Here is an 18,005-nt window from a genome sequence, read left to right on the forward strand (position 1 = left end):
CCTACATTAGATAAAAATATCATCAGATGACATGTTAATTAATGTTTTTGCCCAACTAAAGTGTCATATTTGATATTTTTCATGTCTGTGGTTTCATACTACAAACATGTGTTGTTTAATTGATGCACTAGTTTTCTCAGAAACACGTAGTTTTTTGTACAATAGTTTGTGTAAAAATGTATGGGGAAGTGCCACATTGGCACCAAACTTTTACTAGAATAGATATTGTTGGAAATAGGACGTTTTCATCTGATACCATATCTACGTGCATAAATCTTTCCTTGACAATTTGACTGTCATATTAAGATCACACACAGTTTACATCATTATGAAAAAAATAGTCCAATTCCAATATCAGCATTCAGTAACTATCAGTTACCAATATTAGTAAACTGCCCCCCCTCAGATTTAAGACATTTCTACATTGGAACAGAGAAAAATGCCAGATTTCTTGACAATTTGAAAAAACTGCCAGTTTCACATTATGTAGGTAAAAATTGTACATTTAATGTAATTTTTAATTTTATTGTATATTTAAAAACAAAGATGATGTGACTTACCAAACGAAAGCGCTGGCACGTCGATAGACACACAAACAAACACAAACATACACACAAAATTCTAGCTTTCGCAACCAGCGGTTGCTTCGTCAGGAAAGAGGGAAGGAGAGGGAAAGACGAAAGGATGTGGGTTTTAAGGGAGAGGGTAAGGAGTCATTCCAATCCCGGGAGCGGAAAGACTTACCTTAGGGGGAAAAAAGGACGGGTATACACTCGCGCACACACACACATATCCATCCACTCATATTTTTGTTTTAATTTTATTGTTTACATAAAATTTTTCTGTGAGACTAAAACTTAAACTATTTGCTGTGAACCAGTTGTTGGTCTGGACATTGTCATGTAAGTTGTGTCTGCTAAGGTTGAATTTGGACCCTTGATAAGTATTCTTGTGTCATCAGCATACATTACAGTTTTTGAACCATAGTTTGGAGTCATTGGAAGACAAGTTATGTAGCTTAAGAACAAGAGGGGACACAGTATTGATCCTTGCTACTTTCATTCCTGTGACACTGCCTATCAGTATGGCACTCTGATTTGTTTTGTGAAGATAAGACTCCATTCATACAAATGGAAGGATACCATTATCCCTTAAAACCTTAGGTTGACAGTTGTATCTTGTGATCCACACAAAGGCTTTGGTAAAAATCACAAAATCTACTAACAGAATTATTTTTTTTTATCTTTCTCTCCCAGAATTTTATGAGTTGAACCTTTTTTGCTCTCTTTGTGGTGAATCTATTACAAAAACCAAACTGCCATGGAGATGCAGCTACCAGGTACTCCTCAGACAAATGAGGAGTACGCCATGATAGGGAATTTTCTCAAAAACTTTTGAAAATTGTGATAGCATTGGATTGGGTCTGCAGTCAGAGATAATTTGCTTATATGTATTTTTTGGTAAACCCTCCAGCAACTGTACACTTGTGAAAGTGATCAGCAGAGACCAGCTCTTCGGAGAAAAGGCGTTCACTGGAATGCAAAGTGACCACCATAGTTGTATTGAATGAAATGTAGGGATGCCCAGAAGAACACAAGCAAAAGGTTTCCAAACTGGTAGCCAGCGAAGACCTCTTGTGAAAATATTTTTGGACTGGAGTTCTATCCAGGCTTGTGATAAAGTGAAATAAGTTATAATTGCACATATATTAGACACATACTTTTAGCATATAGATGAAAGGTAGTATAACAGAATTGAAGAATGAGCCCAAAAACAGTTAACACAAAAGATAAATTAATTGCTAAATAATTGCTTTCCAAATTGTTGTTACTTCTAGTGTTGGCAGTTTGTGCAAATTGTTGGACATACAGAATCCTGACTGTAACCAAGTTTATCATCAACTTTGCAATGTGCCTGAAATTTTGGTCAAAGTCTATAAATATGCTATTATTAAAATGAAACATATATCTAGCACGTATTGGATGCTTCTTTAAAAACCCACTACAGCATGTTTTGTTCACCATTATTAACAGTACTAACATCTTCCCATGACAGTTTACATCAGATGAGTTGTCAATCTGAGCATATTCACTGATTTTTATATGAGAGTTGGAATTAAAGAATAGTGTACTATGACTGAATCCTTAACTAAAGTTAATTTATAAATAGATACATTCATTTGTCAGCAGAGTATGTGCAAATCTTACCTATTTTATGGATAGAAGTTTGGTAACTCCATGGAGTTTTGGAACTATCAAAGAAAAGTAGTGGCAATTTCAAGATGTGAGGCTCAGTCAGATGGCTCCGTTAAGAGTACTGCACATGAGAGACTGAAACTGCATTTGAACTCTTAGTCCAGCATACTGTTTTAAATTGGTTTAAAGATTCATATACATGTATACTAAGATGTACGGTTCATTCTTCCATCGAGGCTGGTTACTATTGTTGTTGCATCAAATCGAAATCCTCCTGTTACTGGTTGTAATATGCCTCTCCAATACTGTGTATTCAATGGCTTGTCTTCAGACTGATCTTTAGTAATAATTTCGAAGTGGTTGCAGAAAGGGCATATCCGCATACTAAGACTTGATGTTGTCTTCGTTGGCTTCTTCAGAGGCATGATAATGTCTACATGCTGGCTTAGTGTGTAAAAAAATAAACTGACGAATCAACTGTGAAATATCTAGTAAGTCTGAAATTACAAAACTGAAGTATGGTATTTTTATATGTATTCCAAAACTTTTCACCCACTATAATCACAGTTTGACCAAATAATTTGAACAATAAGTCTGCTTTATGCAGCCTTACGTTAAGACTTCAGCACCATTCACCATAACTTTACGCCAAGTTTGTATGTGATTGGGGAAGGGGGAACAGAAGTAATATAGGTCTACAAAGCAAAGAGTTTGAATCTTTGTCAGAGACTATCACTGGTGCATATTTAGCAAGATTTAATAGAATTGAATTTACAAAATTTTATTGTAAAACTTCATTATTGTTCTAAATACATGGAATATACATATTTAAGCAATAAATAACTTATTTCTGTGGACATAATTTTTATGACAACTTTTCTTTTTGTGAAGAAAGATATCAGTACCTGCTGGTGTCATAGAATTCACTGTATTTCTTGAGCTTGATTACATTAAATGGTGAATCACTTAATTTTTTCACCTTTAAATTACAAAAGCAGATCATCCTTGAAAAGTGACACTTCCAGATGAGACCAAAAATAATTAACTAAAAATAAAAGCTGAAAATTTAAATCACTTTCCAACCTCTGCCAAGTTCTGTTGCTCAGTTAAATCTTATTATATGGCAGACTACAATTTTCAAAAGATTCTTATGTGACAGTGTGTGATAAAAGTTTTGTTTAACACATGAAGGATTTTTTTCAAATGAAAACTCTGTGTGATTTGACTGTATTTTTGTTTATTTAATTACAACCCAGATTTCAGCCTTTTACGCCATTTTCAAGTGACTGAGTTTATGTCATTAACGCACATTGCAGGGAATCAAGCTCAAAATTGGCCATAAATTAAGAAAAATATTTTTAGGTTCAAATTACTGATATCAATATAATAGAGGGAAACATTCCACGTGGGAAAAATTTCTAAAAACAAAGATGATGTGACTTACCGAACAAAAGCGCTGGCAGGTCGATAGACACACAAACAAACACAAACACACACACAAAATTCAAGCTTTCGCAACAAACTGTTGCCTCCCCATATATTTTTATTTTAATTTTCACTTCAGCCTCATGTTACACTTTCCACCTTCTAATACCATGTCACCCTCACAACACCCCCACAACGACCCCATTAAGTTTTATTTACATTCCCTCCGCAAACATGCCTTTGCCCTAGCCAGATTACGCTCCCATATTCTATTTTCTCAGGCTTGTCTGACATTTGGCGTTACCCCCAAAGGCCTCACACTTAAAGTTCCCATCTCTGGCTGCAACCCTTCTTTCCATCAGTCCCTATACCAGTTCCAAACTGAACAATCCATTGCCCTCACCCACCTAATCCTTCACCTACACATCAACTCAGCCAATGAACACACCTGTCAACTCCTATCCTTAATAAAAGTCCTTAATCTTTCCTCTCCCACATCCACACCGGCTGTTCAGAGCATCCTCGTACAGGCCAATCGTAAATTAGAACAGCATGCCACCCTCCACCTCAAAAAACTATCCAATCTCCTGGTTTCCCACCTCCGGAAAGGCAACTCACTCACCCTTCACAACCTTTCCAGCATATATCCCCTCTTTCCTGATGAGGCAACAGTTTGTTGCGAAAGCTTGAATTTTGTGTGTGTGTGTGTTTGTGTTTGTTTGTGTGTCTGTCGACCTGCCAGCGCTTTTGTTCGGTAAGTCACATCATCTTTGTTTTTAGAAAAATATTTTTATTTATTTATGGCCAATTATGAGCTTGATGTCCCGCAATATGTGTTAATGACATAAACTCAGTCACATGAAAATGGTATAATTACATAAACAACAATACAATCAAATTGTGGTGGTTTCATTTAAAAATTGTTGTGACTGTTGCTCAGCAACATAAAAAACTCTTCACATGAAGGAAAGTTAGGATAAATGAGTTTTCTCATTTAGGTAAGTGATTAATTTTTCAGCTTATCAGAATTTATCATATTTCTGTCCACAATCATTGTTCTTAATGGCACAGTTACCAAGTTGATGATTCCATACTGCAAGAGGATTTTAGAATTCATATTTTTAATACACATTGTTTAAATGAAATGCATCAGGTATGACTTTTGATGTGTTCATCATATTGTATTCTTCCACACAGTCACTTTACAACAGCTTTCAGTTTTGTTCAAAAAACGCTTCTCTTCTGTACAGATTTTCGATTGACATCATAAATATTTTCTAATGCAAATACATAATCATCATATTAGTTTATCTGTACAAATTATTGTTTCTTTTCCTGTTATCATATTATTTTCATATAATTGACTTTAAATGTGTAAATAATGACTCCATTTATATCAATATCAACATACTCCTGAGTAATTTAATGAAACCATTTGAATTTTAATTATTTGTACATTTCAAACATTCAAAGGGCATCATTTGTTTAGATTTACATGAAGTTAACAGTAAAGACATTACTTTACAAGTTTATCATAATAATGTTTTTTTAAATTTCACACACTATATATACAGTGATGATTTCATTTTAAATAAAACATATTTTTTATGCAAAATACTAATTACTTTGGTTATGAAAGATATTAATTGTTAATACAACATGACACCAATGCTATATATAGGTCTTTTTCTCCAACTAGACTACATATGAAGAAATTTACCAAAGATAAAATGTAAAATGTGTATGAAGTATCTGTAGTCTCAGAGAAGCTTGTACTCAGTGCGCGATTTTGCAGTATACGCATAGTATGCAGCAATTCCTTATCCAGACATCTATCACTGGAATAGACTTATCTTTATGAACGACCTGGAATAGTGCAGCAATTCAGATGTGTTTCATACCACTTTTTGCCAGAATCATGTAAAAAATTCTGTTGGTCACTGTTATAATCTTCAAGATGGCACTGCTGACTTCTTTCTTAGAGAAGCTCAGTCTCCTATATGTTACCAGTCTCACTAAACTTGAGTGTATCTGAGTGGGCTGTTGCTGTCCATGTGACAGAAGTGGTGGTAAGACTTCCTGGAGCACATAAGCAGCATGTCATTGCATTGGCACCAGTTAATATTCTTAGCTTAAAATGTTTCGTGCTTAGTAAACAGGTCAGGGATAAGTGACAGCCATAAGAAATATGGTACAGAGTAAATCACATAAATAACTTTCTGCTGGGATTCTGTTTACATGGAATGAGAAAGGAACTCTGATTAGATGACAGAAAGAGACTGCAAAAATGTAAATAAATTAATGTGACAGAGTAACATCAAAGAGATGTTTGCATATAGATTGTTAACACTTCAGAGATATGCAATTTCTGCAAACAAAGAAGGAAGAAAAGGGGAAGGTTAGAATTAAAATTTTAAAAATCCTTCATGAATATATTTATCTTGGCTGTGGCATGGTTCCAGCTCTCTGGTGAGTGAGGGTCAGTTTATCTAAAGTTAATATTGTATATTCCAAATATTTATTTCTGTTTTCAACTTTTACCTGTGTATGTGGGCACCTGATTTTGCATGTTGTTATCCTGTGCCCAAATAAATATTCTTAATATGTTGTACTACAGTCAGTGTGTTGATTTGTGCTTGCATTTTCTCAGTTAGATATAGAAAAACACAGAGGTTCTTATGAACATTGTTACTACCTTTCATTAGACTTTAACTTTACCTATTCTTGTGGCATGTTTATGACAGCTTGTACATTTTTATGAAACTGAAATACTTTTCTTAATTAGACAGAAAAATGTGTTGTCTGAAGATTTTGATTTTTGTTGTTTGCATATCAAATTACTGGATAGTTTTGTTGTTAAATATTTCTAATATAACCAGAAGAAGTACTGAATGAAACAAAGCAGAAGTGACTTCTTATCTTAGTCTAATTGTATTGTACCCAAATTTTCTGTATAGTGATAGACTTTTAATATTTATGTGTTATTTGAGGAATAGTACTGATTTTTTAATGCATGGTTTTATCCTTTGGTAATGATATCAGGTAAACTTCCAGTCTCTTTGATGCAGTTTTATTTGGTGATTTGCTTGCAAGAGATAAATTAGAACATCACTTTATTGCTTTGTCATTTTTTTTAATTACATCTTTTCTAATATCTACTAAAATTTGGATAAATTACTTGCTAAGATATATCTCCTGTATTTTGAAATTTAAAAAAGTCTTTATTCACTCATGTATGTTAAAAATGTTCAATATTGAATCATAGTTTGAATAAGCTGCATCAATAAATATTTTTAGTAAGATAAATTCGCATTAGCTTCAGTATCCCGCTATTGATATGGTTTTACCTAATAGCATCTTTTGTCTTGGGAAAAACAGATGCTTTGCTGTATCTGCTTTCTCAGAGTGTTCCTTTTGACACTGCTGCCTGGATTAACAATTTTACATATGATAGTTATATTGCAGTTTAAAGGACTTTGCAGTATTTTCTTATTTCCCTGTTTGCAGATGTGGGGATGATGATGATGCAGTCAGGCATGGTGAAAGGTGGCTTGAATGCGACCTACCAGAACTATCTGGAGGGTAGGGCTTGCCTCTGCTCCTCTGCTTTCAATAACAAAAATAATATTTCAGATATTTAATACTGAGTTTTTTGTCTGTCCAGTTGTTGGTTGCCACCTGCGTTGTGTCCATTTGCTAGTTTCTTCCTTGCTGCCCGCAACGCTTGCCTCAACAGATGCCTTTGATTTGTACAGAAGAATGTGTCTCTTTTGAGTGCATGGCTCACTGACCATTATGTACTGACTGTATTGTAAGCACTGTGGCATTATAAGCCAAATTTGTTAGCTGTAGTACAGGAATGGCGGTTTCAATAGCTTTTAAGCACGAACATCCCTTCCCTTAGAAACCTTGCCAAAGCAACAGTTCATTTGTTATACTTGATGCTTGTGTAAAGCTACATACTTATGCAATTAATTCTACTTTTAGTAATCATTAATTCACTATTTGTTATACTTACAACCTGTGAAGATACTTTGTAATTTAACAAGTAGAAGAAGGTAAAATGCTCGCTTACCCATGTCAGTTCCAACTCTATATGACAGTATGCATAAATATATTGTTGTAATGTATTGGACCCATATAGATCAGCAGAAACAAGAATTTCTTTAAAATTGTGTGTGTAGGTGTTTAAATCTGTGATTTGGTAACAATCTCACTGGACATTTGAAGTCTGAACGTTAAATAGTACATATGGTTGTGTTGGTTCCTTCTTAGGGACATTCAGACTGTTTTCTCAGTCCAATTCTTATACATTGTGGTGGTTTTCTTTGACTACAAGAACTTATCTATACTGCAGTGGATAGCACCTGCTTTGAATGAAACCTCCTTCGTCACAGTAATTACAACATGTATTTATGAATTATCATTCAGAGTAATCAAAATGTGCACATTCATACAAAAAACTGTTGTAATATCTACATTATGCTTCTTCATAAAAAAGGTATGCAGTCTTACATTCATCAGTGGATTTTGGAAGCAGATCTTAAAATGGATGAGTGTGATTAATCACAAGTAAATTAAGTTGTAATTCTAGTATAAAAGAGATACATGGCATATTAATCAAGTAAATGAGCAATCACAGAATACATTGTTGCAAATTGAAGTGAACTGGACTATACCAGTAACAGAACTGTGGTAGAAGTTCCTAATTTGTTTCACAACAATTAAAGTATTAATGGAATTCAGAGTATCTGAGACTTCTATTATGAGATAAGTGTAGTAAATTCATTAAAAAGATTTCACACACAAAACAACAAAATATTCATGCAAACACATGTCATAAAGTCCTTCATTTCTTAAATGTTAATGGAAGAACATTTTACAAAATTGTTTAATCAGAAATCCATAATATGTATTCAAAATGTCCTTTAGTGTCTTTTATACATGCATGCACTCATTGAGTGATTGAAAAAAAAAACTCTTCCACACAGTCTCGAAAAGTTTTGCAGTTTCCATGACACATTGGTTATTCATCTATGTATTGCATAAACCAATTTTTTTATGTTCCCTCACACATGATAGTCAAAAGGACAGAGGTAAAGTGAAGATGCAGTGAATGGAAGTGGTCCTTCCTTAGCTTCATATGTCGGGGGAAGGAGTCTATCATAATAAATATCCAGTGCCTGTTAAGCAATTTAACTGAAAAATGCTGAAGACCCCTCATGCTTAAACCAAATATTTTTCATTTTTCATTGGAAGGCATCCTGTAAGGAGTCTAGAGATGTGTTCTGAAACAAGTTCTCGTAGGCAGCAACTATAAGTTATACTAGAAGAACATGCTACTAGCAGACAATCATGTATCCTTCCAAGCCAACACAGCTACTGTGCTGGTGTCTAGCCTGAGATGTATCATGAGGATTTTCATCTGCCTACAAATACTGGTTATGAAAAACGTCATTTGCACATCTTCCAGATCATCTGTACACAGTACTGATGACCGAAACAACAGGCTGGTGTAGGTTCTTTTCTGGCCAGTGAAAAGTTGTCAAGCACTCTGCATGTGTTGAAGATGATATAGATACATTAGTAGTTCATGTCATAATATAAGATTTGAGAAGATGTGATGTGTTGGTACTTGGTTCTTTGACAATGTGTGAAATATACTCTTTCTGACATGTGACCAGAGCTAATCTTATCCTGTGTCAGTAAGTAACTGATGTTGCTGTTCTGTCTCTATGAAGTGTTGATAAACAGAAGCAAATATTGTATGAGTCTACTGTCCAAAATCGTGTTTTGATACAATAGTTTAGCTTCACATCCATTATCATTTGTGCGGCTGTTCATGAAAGTCACAAATGCCTGCTCGTGAAAAGAATAACCCTCCATGGTTAAACATAAACTTATCAGGTTTCTCAATATTTCTTAATCTGTGAAATACACAGGTTTCTCAGTGCTTCTTCATGTGTAAACTATACAAATTTTCCTGTAGCAACACACTGCCATCTTGGATATAATGGGTGCACAAGTCACTACCTTGTCTGTCAAAATGAATTTTAGTTGTTAGCTACAAACACTTGTTGGGTTTCTCCCTAGAACACATTGAACAGAAACATTTACTATTACATCAAAAATGATGAATGTATGGTCACATGTGAGAAATGAATGTGTGGTAATGTGTGAGAAATCCAGCCCCAAAAGTTTATGAATGTGTTTCTCATATTTTCTGCACTTGACAGCCACTTAAGTGACCAACTAAGCTTGCAGGACTTGGCATGAAATTCATTTTCTAATTATTAGAGTGTTGCCCTTTCTGCTCTTTTATTTAATCTATAAATGTTTATCTCTACCTGTTATTAATGACAAAATACAATGGAAAATCCAGGATTGAATAACAATATGGAAAGAATAGACTGCTACTCACCACATGGAAGACAAATTGAGTGTCAGACAGACACATTGAAAAAATGACAGCTAAATATTAATAGCTATAGAACTATGTCCTTCATCAGATGTAGACAAAGCAAGAAACACTTGTGCATAACTCATACACACATTGTCACTGTTGTCTATGGGCACTAAGCCCTGACAGTGACTGTATCTGAGGTGAGCAGTGATCTTTGTTGGTTCAGGTAGTGGAGGTACAGAACGGTGCTGGGTAAGGTGGGGTGGGGGATAGCAGGGTAGCGGTTGGTGAAAATGCTAGTGCTGCCTTTGGGTGTGTGCAGGGGTATATTTGGAACAGAACAATGAGCTGTTGGGTACAGCTATGGGAGGCTCTGCAGTGGGGTCAAAAAGGGAAGAAGAGAGAAGTACAAAAGTTATGTTCAAATAACTGACAGATGAAAACTGGTTACTGGACCCAGACTCACAACACAATCTTTGTCTTTTTTTATAAATGTTCTGCCAGATGAACCATCTGAAGAATCCTCTTTGCATGACTCATAGCAGTAATCTAGCAGTTCCAATATTGCTAACCATATACACAGACTCCTGTAACAATGAGGCTGGTACATCATACAAAAAAGAGTGGAGAGTTGCTTATTCGTAACCAGTTGTGTGTTTGTGACCAGCAAAGTGATCATTTATGATAATCTAACAAACACATGGATTCAATCACTTTCATGACATATTCTGTCACATACAAACAAAATTTGTAACCTCTGTTGACCATTTTAGTGGTAATATATTATGCATTGGATAATAGCTATGAATACATGACTTAGTGTGCATCAGTAGAGCTTGCATAGCACTAAGATGAAAAATATGAAAAGCCCAAATTAAGTTTTACATTGTGGTATAAAGCTGGTGTGTCCATTTGATCGCCGGCCGCGGTGGTCTAGCGGTTCTGGCGCTGCAGTCCGGAACCGCGGGACTGCTACGGTCGCAGGTTCGAATCCTGCTTCGGGCATGGGTGTGTGTGATGTCCTTAGGTTAGTTAGGTTTAAGTAGTTCTAAGTTCTAGGGGACTTATGACCTAAGATGTTGAGTCCCATAGTGCTCAGAGCCATTTTTTGTCCATTTGATCATTGCAGAATCAGAATGATTCACATCAGGGGTAGTCTAACAAAATGGAGAAGAGATAACTGTCACCGAATTTAAAACTCCATTATTTGGAGGTGATGAATTTAGAGAGCTATGAGCATTCCTCAGGCACATGAATTATCAGTTTACATGTAATAACATCAATTTATTTGTCAAAGTTCAGATAATGTTTATTGATTTCTGAATAAAGACAGAAAACTGTAACTCTTGGCTACCAGTGACAGAATAAAAAATAATAGCACAGGGGTGCGAGGTACTAGACAAATAATTCAGTTGAGAGATCTCTGTTCCAACACTCATTGCTCCTCCTCAGTTCAAACAACTCTCAACTCACCCAGCAAAATTTAAACAATCTCACAACTTTACAGATTCTCTGCCAAGTAATGGAGAGGAAAGTTTGCTGTGTGTTCTATTTTTCACATAGAATCCAAGAAAACCATATAGCTGGTGGAGTGTAGATATAAAAGGTTTACCGATCATGAAAGAGAAAAGAAAAGGTATGCTTTCCAATTGGAATAATAATGACAAACATCTTATGTTATTTTGGTATGCACTCACACATATTAAGTGACAAACACAGACAGGAAACATACACATATAAAGATTAAGGAAATTTGCAAACTTTCAGGGTCAGTGGCTCCTTCTTCTGGCAGAAAGCTTGAAAGGGAAGGAAGAGAGACATAAACAAAACACTGGTGAGGTTTAGGAAATGAGGAGAGTTTGGAAAAGCTGCCCAAGCCTAAACACCATAATCCCATCACCAGTAGTCATTAAGATGAAATAAATAATTTATTCACACTGCAAAAGATTTAGACCTAAGATGACAGTATTTCTACAATATTGTTGGCATTTATCTCTTTGGTGCTGCTGTGTTGAAAGTGTATCATGTATCAGCATGATGAGTAATAGAGGTTGAACGTATTTGGTATAACATGTCATCAACAGCATAGTTTGTCATGTTGACGTTATTTTTACATACTACCTCACCCCCTGCATGTCAACTCCTAAATTATACAAAATATTTATTGATCATCATGTACACATCTTACTCTGTACACCCTACACACATGATGTCTCAGACTTCCTTTGCGTCATGTTTCACTGTCACTGCACGTGATTCATTTATTTCATCAAGTCACTTCATAATCTGAAAGTAAAGTGCACACCCAAGCTGCCACTCTGTTATTTTTAGTAAAGTAAATAAACATCTAGAAGCCAAGCCAGATGCCTATGTTGTGCATTGCTTCACTTCAGCACTTCTTTGTTATTTACACAGTTGTGAGTGCTGCATTATTTAAATATTTCCATATTGCATGATACAGTAAAAAAAAATTAATATCATTGGAATTCTTTATTGTTTTATATAATTAAAAATTCATTTTGTAAATTAAAAGGTTTTCTTTTGTTTATTAAAAGAATACATTTCCTTTAAAAAGTAACATTGTTAAACACAGTGTCATTAGGTGAGTTAAGACAGAAGGGTAATGCAGAAAAATTAACACTACTTACCTAACATTTACATACCTAATAGTATGAAACTAATTTTGGTGTATTACAGAAAATTGTTAATGAGAATAAGATGTTGAACATGTATGTTAGGAATTTCATAAATCTAATCAAGAACTGAAAGTGATCCAGTTAATAAATGGCTCAGTTGACAGTATGAAAAGCTTGATAACAGACACTCAAAAGAACACATTCTTCTATGCAGTATGGAATGGCTGGAGCTATTGTGTGGTGTCTGAATTCTGCAATTCAGAACTACTGGCATATGAAGATGTTTGCTAATCATTGCATTTTAAATCTTAGGTGATATTTAACAAGAAACTTATTAATATTAAATTACTGGTACTGCCATTGTTTTCTTTCCTTTTGGAACTTACTGGAATTACTGTATTGGTTGCATTAATTGTTATATTTTCAGTATGGTTAGCTGAGCACGGTGCCACTTTAGTATATCCATGTAGTTTGCTTTCCTATATACAAAACTAATTTTTCTAGACAACTGCTTGTCTGCTTTCATAGATTAGACAAAATTATTGAGAGCCTGTCACACTTACTTCAGTTGTGTATGTCATTTAACTTGTTGATTACTGACGCTTCTGTGTGGTTTGTGCTACTCTCTTGCCTCAAAGCAGTACTTGTATTTGACCAGAAATAAGAATAAGAATATGAAACAGCATTTCACAGTATGTTGTTTAAAATTAAAAGAAAGTGAGAAAGTGATCCAGGGTATGTATTCCCTTTATGCTAGGTCAATAAGGTACAAAAGAAATTTCAAAAGAGTAATAATGAGTGATGGAGTGATGCTAGGTTGAAAATTTTCCTCATATTCCACAGAACCTAAGTTTTCTTATTAAAAATGGGATATGGTTGTAAGAACTCCTTCACTAAATGAAACAGTATTTTTCCTTATAAGATGTATTAATTTTTTTTTTAAACTTCAGCTGTCTTAATTGAAATTATGCAGAAGCTAATTTCTTGATGGCTTAAATGATGATGCCTCCTTGGCATGTAGTATCATTATTTCTGAGCAAGTTTGATTTGGAAGGAGTTGATAGCATCTTTGTTGGTTTAAAACCTTTAGAATTTTTGTATGAAAGGGCTTTGACAATTCACATTACATGTACAAAGAAATTAGTAGTTATTACTTATTTGAGATGTGGTATACCCAAAGCTGATGAACTTACGAACTTCTGCAGATAAAGAAGTGTGTATCAGAAGCACATTGTTGAACGTTATTGTGCCAATGATATCACTTACATTTAAATTACTTGTCTTGGATATTATATAAATGAAAAATTCAGAATGAAATATAACTATGTATTTGAGGACAGATCACTACTCTCCAAACAGAAGAGCAACGAGTAAGAGACAGGAAAACCCCCGCCTTCATACTCTTTGGCATCATTTCTGTTTGGTGAGTAGTTGTTTATTCTCATATACATAGTTTCTACCAGATATTGTTTAGGATCTAAGGAAACCATTGTGGAGGGTTCATCAATATGCTTATGATTATTATTCTTTTGTAATGAGAAAGAACAAGGGAAAATATGCAGTTTGTTTATGTAGTGTAGCATTGCCAAAAATTTGATCAAATTATGAATAAAATTTGCTGGCTCTGTGGTAATACTGAAGAAAGAAGTGTTCCCCTGTTAAATAGCTGGGAAAGGAATAAAGAAGTAGTTTCCATTACACATTTGCAGTTTTACATTAAATTTCTCCTCTTTGAATCCTGTAATTTGCTGTACGAGTTGCAAATGTACATTTTCTCTTTCTAATATAGAAAGGGCAGTTGCAAAAGGTTTAATTAATCAATTAAACTGACTGTGTTATCTGACAATATTAGAATACAATAGCAAGAAAAATTTTCTATCAGTGTAGTAGTAACAGTGAATTTACAAATAAATTTTGTATTATATTATGAATATATTTTATATTATATTATGAAGCATAACACTTTTACAACAGACACTGGTGACTGAAAGTAAGACATTATCTTATTTTAATCTCATTCCACATGGTTTTTTAGTAATTAATAGTTTTGCTTTTGTGACTATACAAAATTTATCACACAAAATTTATTAACATACTATCTGGTCACCTGACTGAGTTTAAGCAGTAAATAACAACATTCAGATAAAGTCTCAATTTAAGTTTGCCTGTGTGCCAATAATTTATTAGGCTTGCCGGTGTGTAAAAAACGGGAACACTTCAGACCACAAAATCCTGTCATTGTTGACATCAACAACATCCCTATAATGCAACAGGAAAAAAACTCCATTTTTTAAAATTATATGCTGTCTGAAAAAAATGTGAAGCACCTGGAAGATATGGTCAAATGTCCATGTTACGTTGTACACATACACACCATCACTCATTGCAACATTCTGTGTCACCCCACACCATTGCTTGGCGACTAACAGCAGCCGAACTAGGAAATACTGTTCCATGTTTAGGCTGCTGTTAACATCACAACACAGACAGCTGCATCTTGAATGGTGTTATGACAGTGAAGTGAGGACTGCTGATGAATGACCTTGTATTGTGTTCAACAATGAATTGTGGTTCTGTGCTAACCTAAATGACCACTGTCAGTGAGTGTGATGGTGACATGGGGAGAGGTTCCATACTTCTGATGTTTTGGAAAGACACAGTGGGTTATTCCTTTCATCATGATATGGCAATCCATTGGACATGATGTCAACTTATCGCTGATAGTCATTGAGGGAACCCTGATGGCACAGTGGTGCACCACGGACATGCTACACCCTCATGTATTACCTGTCATGTGACAGTATCATAGTGCAATTTTCCAATAGGATAGCGTGCATCAACGTCATCCCAGTTCCAGTATCTGGGATATCAAGGACCATTTACACCCTTCATGAGCCAGTTTGTCTCAGGAGACAATACAATGGACTTATGACACACTTTCTGACAGAATCAGTGCATGCATCCATGCCGGAGGATGTGCAACATCAAATTGATGTGTGGCTTCATAATAAAATATTCTTTATAAATTTGACTTGATTTTGTAATTACTGAAATAGTGTCATGTACCATGAAGTTTCATTTTGTGTCCATCTCATCTTCTGGGTGCTTCACTTTTTTTGTCAGGCATTGTATATAAATTTCTGACCAGTACTTACCTGCAGGAGTAGAAATATCACTACTGCCAAAGCCAAATATAAAAATTGCAGAGGGGAGAGGAATAGTTTGAGGAAGCTGAAGAAGGAAAGGCAGGTACCTCAGAGCCCATGATGAGAAAGACTCGCCTGTTTTGAGGATAAGGGAAACAAAGGTGCTCCCTTATATACCCATGTCCTCAAAACAATTGGGTCCCTCATACTGGGCTCTGAGTGACACGCCTTTCCTTCTTAACCTATTCGTCCTTTCTCCCCAAGAAAAGAACTATTATTCCTCACATCTAGGATAGAGTTGCACACTTTTACAGGGTGACAATTATTAAATTCCCAGTATATGAAAAAAGTAAATTAATTACCAATTGCAGTGTACACAAACTTTATTCAACATGTAAACATCACTATAGAATTTGGATTTAGGTTATGATATGTTTTATATGCCTGCCATTATTGGCGATGATGTGGCATAGACCAATAGCAAAATTCAGCATGACCTAATGAAATGTTGGAACAGCGATCCCGTTAATGACTTCCTGAATGGCTGTTTTCAGCTCAGCAATGATTTTATCATTATTGTTGTACACCTTGTCTTTACTATAACCCCACAAAAAGAAGTTGCATGTGTTCAGATCCAGAGTATATGGCAGTCAATCAGGGCCCATGCCAGTGGCCTCTTGGTACCCCAGAACGAGAATGCAGTCCCCACAGTGCTCCTCCAGGACATCAAAAACTCTCCTGCTTTGATGGAGTTAAGCTCTGTCTTGCATGAACCTCATCTTGTCAAAATTGGGGTCACTTTGGGTACTGGGGATGAAATCATCTTCCAAAACCTTCACGTACTATTCAGTAATCAGCGTCCCATCAAGGAATATCACACTGAATATTCCATGACTGGTCTTTGGACATCACTTAGCCACCTACTTAGGGTGAAGAGACTTCTCAGTCATGAAATGCAGATTCTCGTCCCCCAAATGTGCGACTTTTGCTTATTGATGAACCCATCCAAATGAAAGTGGGCTTCGTTGCTAAACCAAACCATGCATGTGCATACTAATTCCCATTGTATCCTGCAGCCAACCATGCAGTTTGAATGTCCTAATGAAAACTGTTCAGAAGTTATGATGATTATATTTCATATAGTTGACTTATTGTCACCCTCTGTATTTAGCTATTGACAGTACTGATATTTTGCCTTCTGCAGTAAGTACCACCCAACTATTCTGTCTTATAAATTTTTAGTTTTCTTGAGTTGTTAAAATATAACATGCAGTGTGCATATGGACAAAATGTTCTTTGTTTATAATAATTCCTTATGGAATTCATTCTCCTCCTCCTCCTTCTCCTCCTCTTCTTCTTCTTCTTCTTTTTCTCTTTCTCTTTTTTCTTCATTTTCTGTGTATTTTATATTTCACAGTAGCTTGCCTGCAATTCCCAGTCTGGTTGATGATGATCTTAATGCAGGCTGAGATGTAGAACTAGATTTTACAAGAAAGAGTTGAAATTTACCAAACAGCAGATTAACTTGACATGCAGTAATAATCTCTGTGTTACCATTATAAATGATTTTATTCGCTGATTTTATGTTCATTGGAGAAAACATATTCTTGTGTTGGTCAAGATTCTAAACCCTTCTGTGCTCTGAAACAAAATTGCTCATGGTCCAAATGTTTATGATGCAGTCAAAAACTAATCACTCTTAATGATAATTCAAGGATTATATTCACAAATAATGTGAGTGACACCTGCCTCTCCAGGTTATTATGATGTTGACAGTAATGGGTAGAATGATGATAAGATTATTGCCATAATCTTCCTGTCATATTTTGGAAGTTGTCATCAGGCCTCATCACATAGTTTATTAAGTACTACATTTATTGCTCTATTCCATTGGCTTTTCCAATGACAGTGGAGGCAATGACTTCATACTCTCCCAGCCCACAAAGACAGCAATTTGAAGCTCAAAGACGAAGTCTTTAATTTCTTGCATTATGAACAGTTACAGAATCTGAATGAATAAAAATTCCTTCATGCATACTTACTACAAGCCAATTTTCAGAAAATATTAACTGTTCCCTCAGCCATGTCTTAGCAGAGATTTGGAATCATCTTAGTTTTGAGAAGAATTGACCATGTCCTTTATGAGAACAGCTTCCTGCTTCTTGCCTTCTATCTAGCCAGCATTACTGTATTTTGTAAA

General features: G+C 35.2%; 1 protein-coding gene across 1 annotated transcript in view; it reads left to right on the forward strand.

Annotated features, from left to right (window-relative positions):
* The window catches only part of LOC126199758 (calcium-activated potassium channel slowpoke), an 872,527-nt gene that overhangs the window by 478,688 nt on the left and 375,834 nt on the right, over positions 1-18,005 (forward strand). The window contains exon 14 of the mRNA XM_049936649.1: positions 7,128-7,202. Within this exon, the coding sequence (XP_049792606.1) occupies positions 7,128-7,202 (75 nt within the window). The remainder of the gene's footprint in view (positions 1-7,127; positions 7,203-18,005) is intronic.

This window comes from Schistocerca nitens, chromosome 1, assembly GCF_023898315.1.
Source record: "Schistocerca nitens isolate TAMUIC-IGC-003100 chromosome 1, iqSchNite1.1, whole genome shotgun sequence".
NCBI lineage: Eukaryota > Metazoa > Arthropoda > Insecta > Orthoptera > Acrididae > Schistocerca > Schistocerca nitens.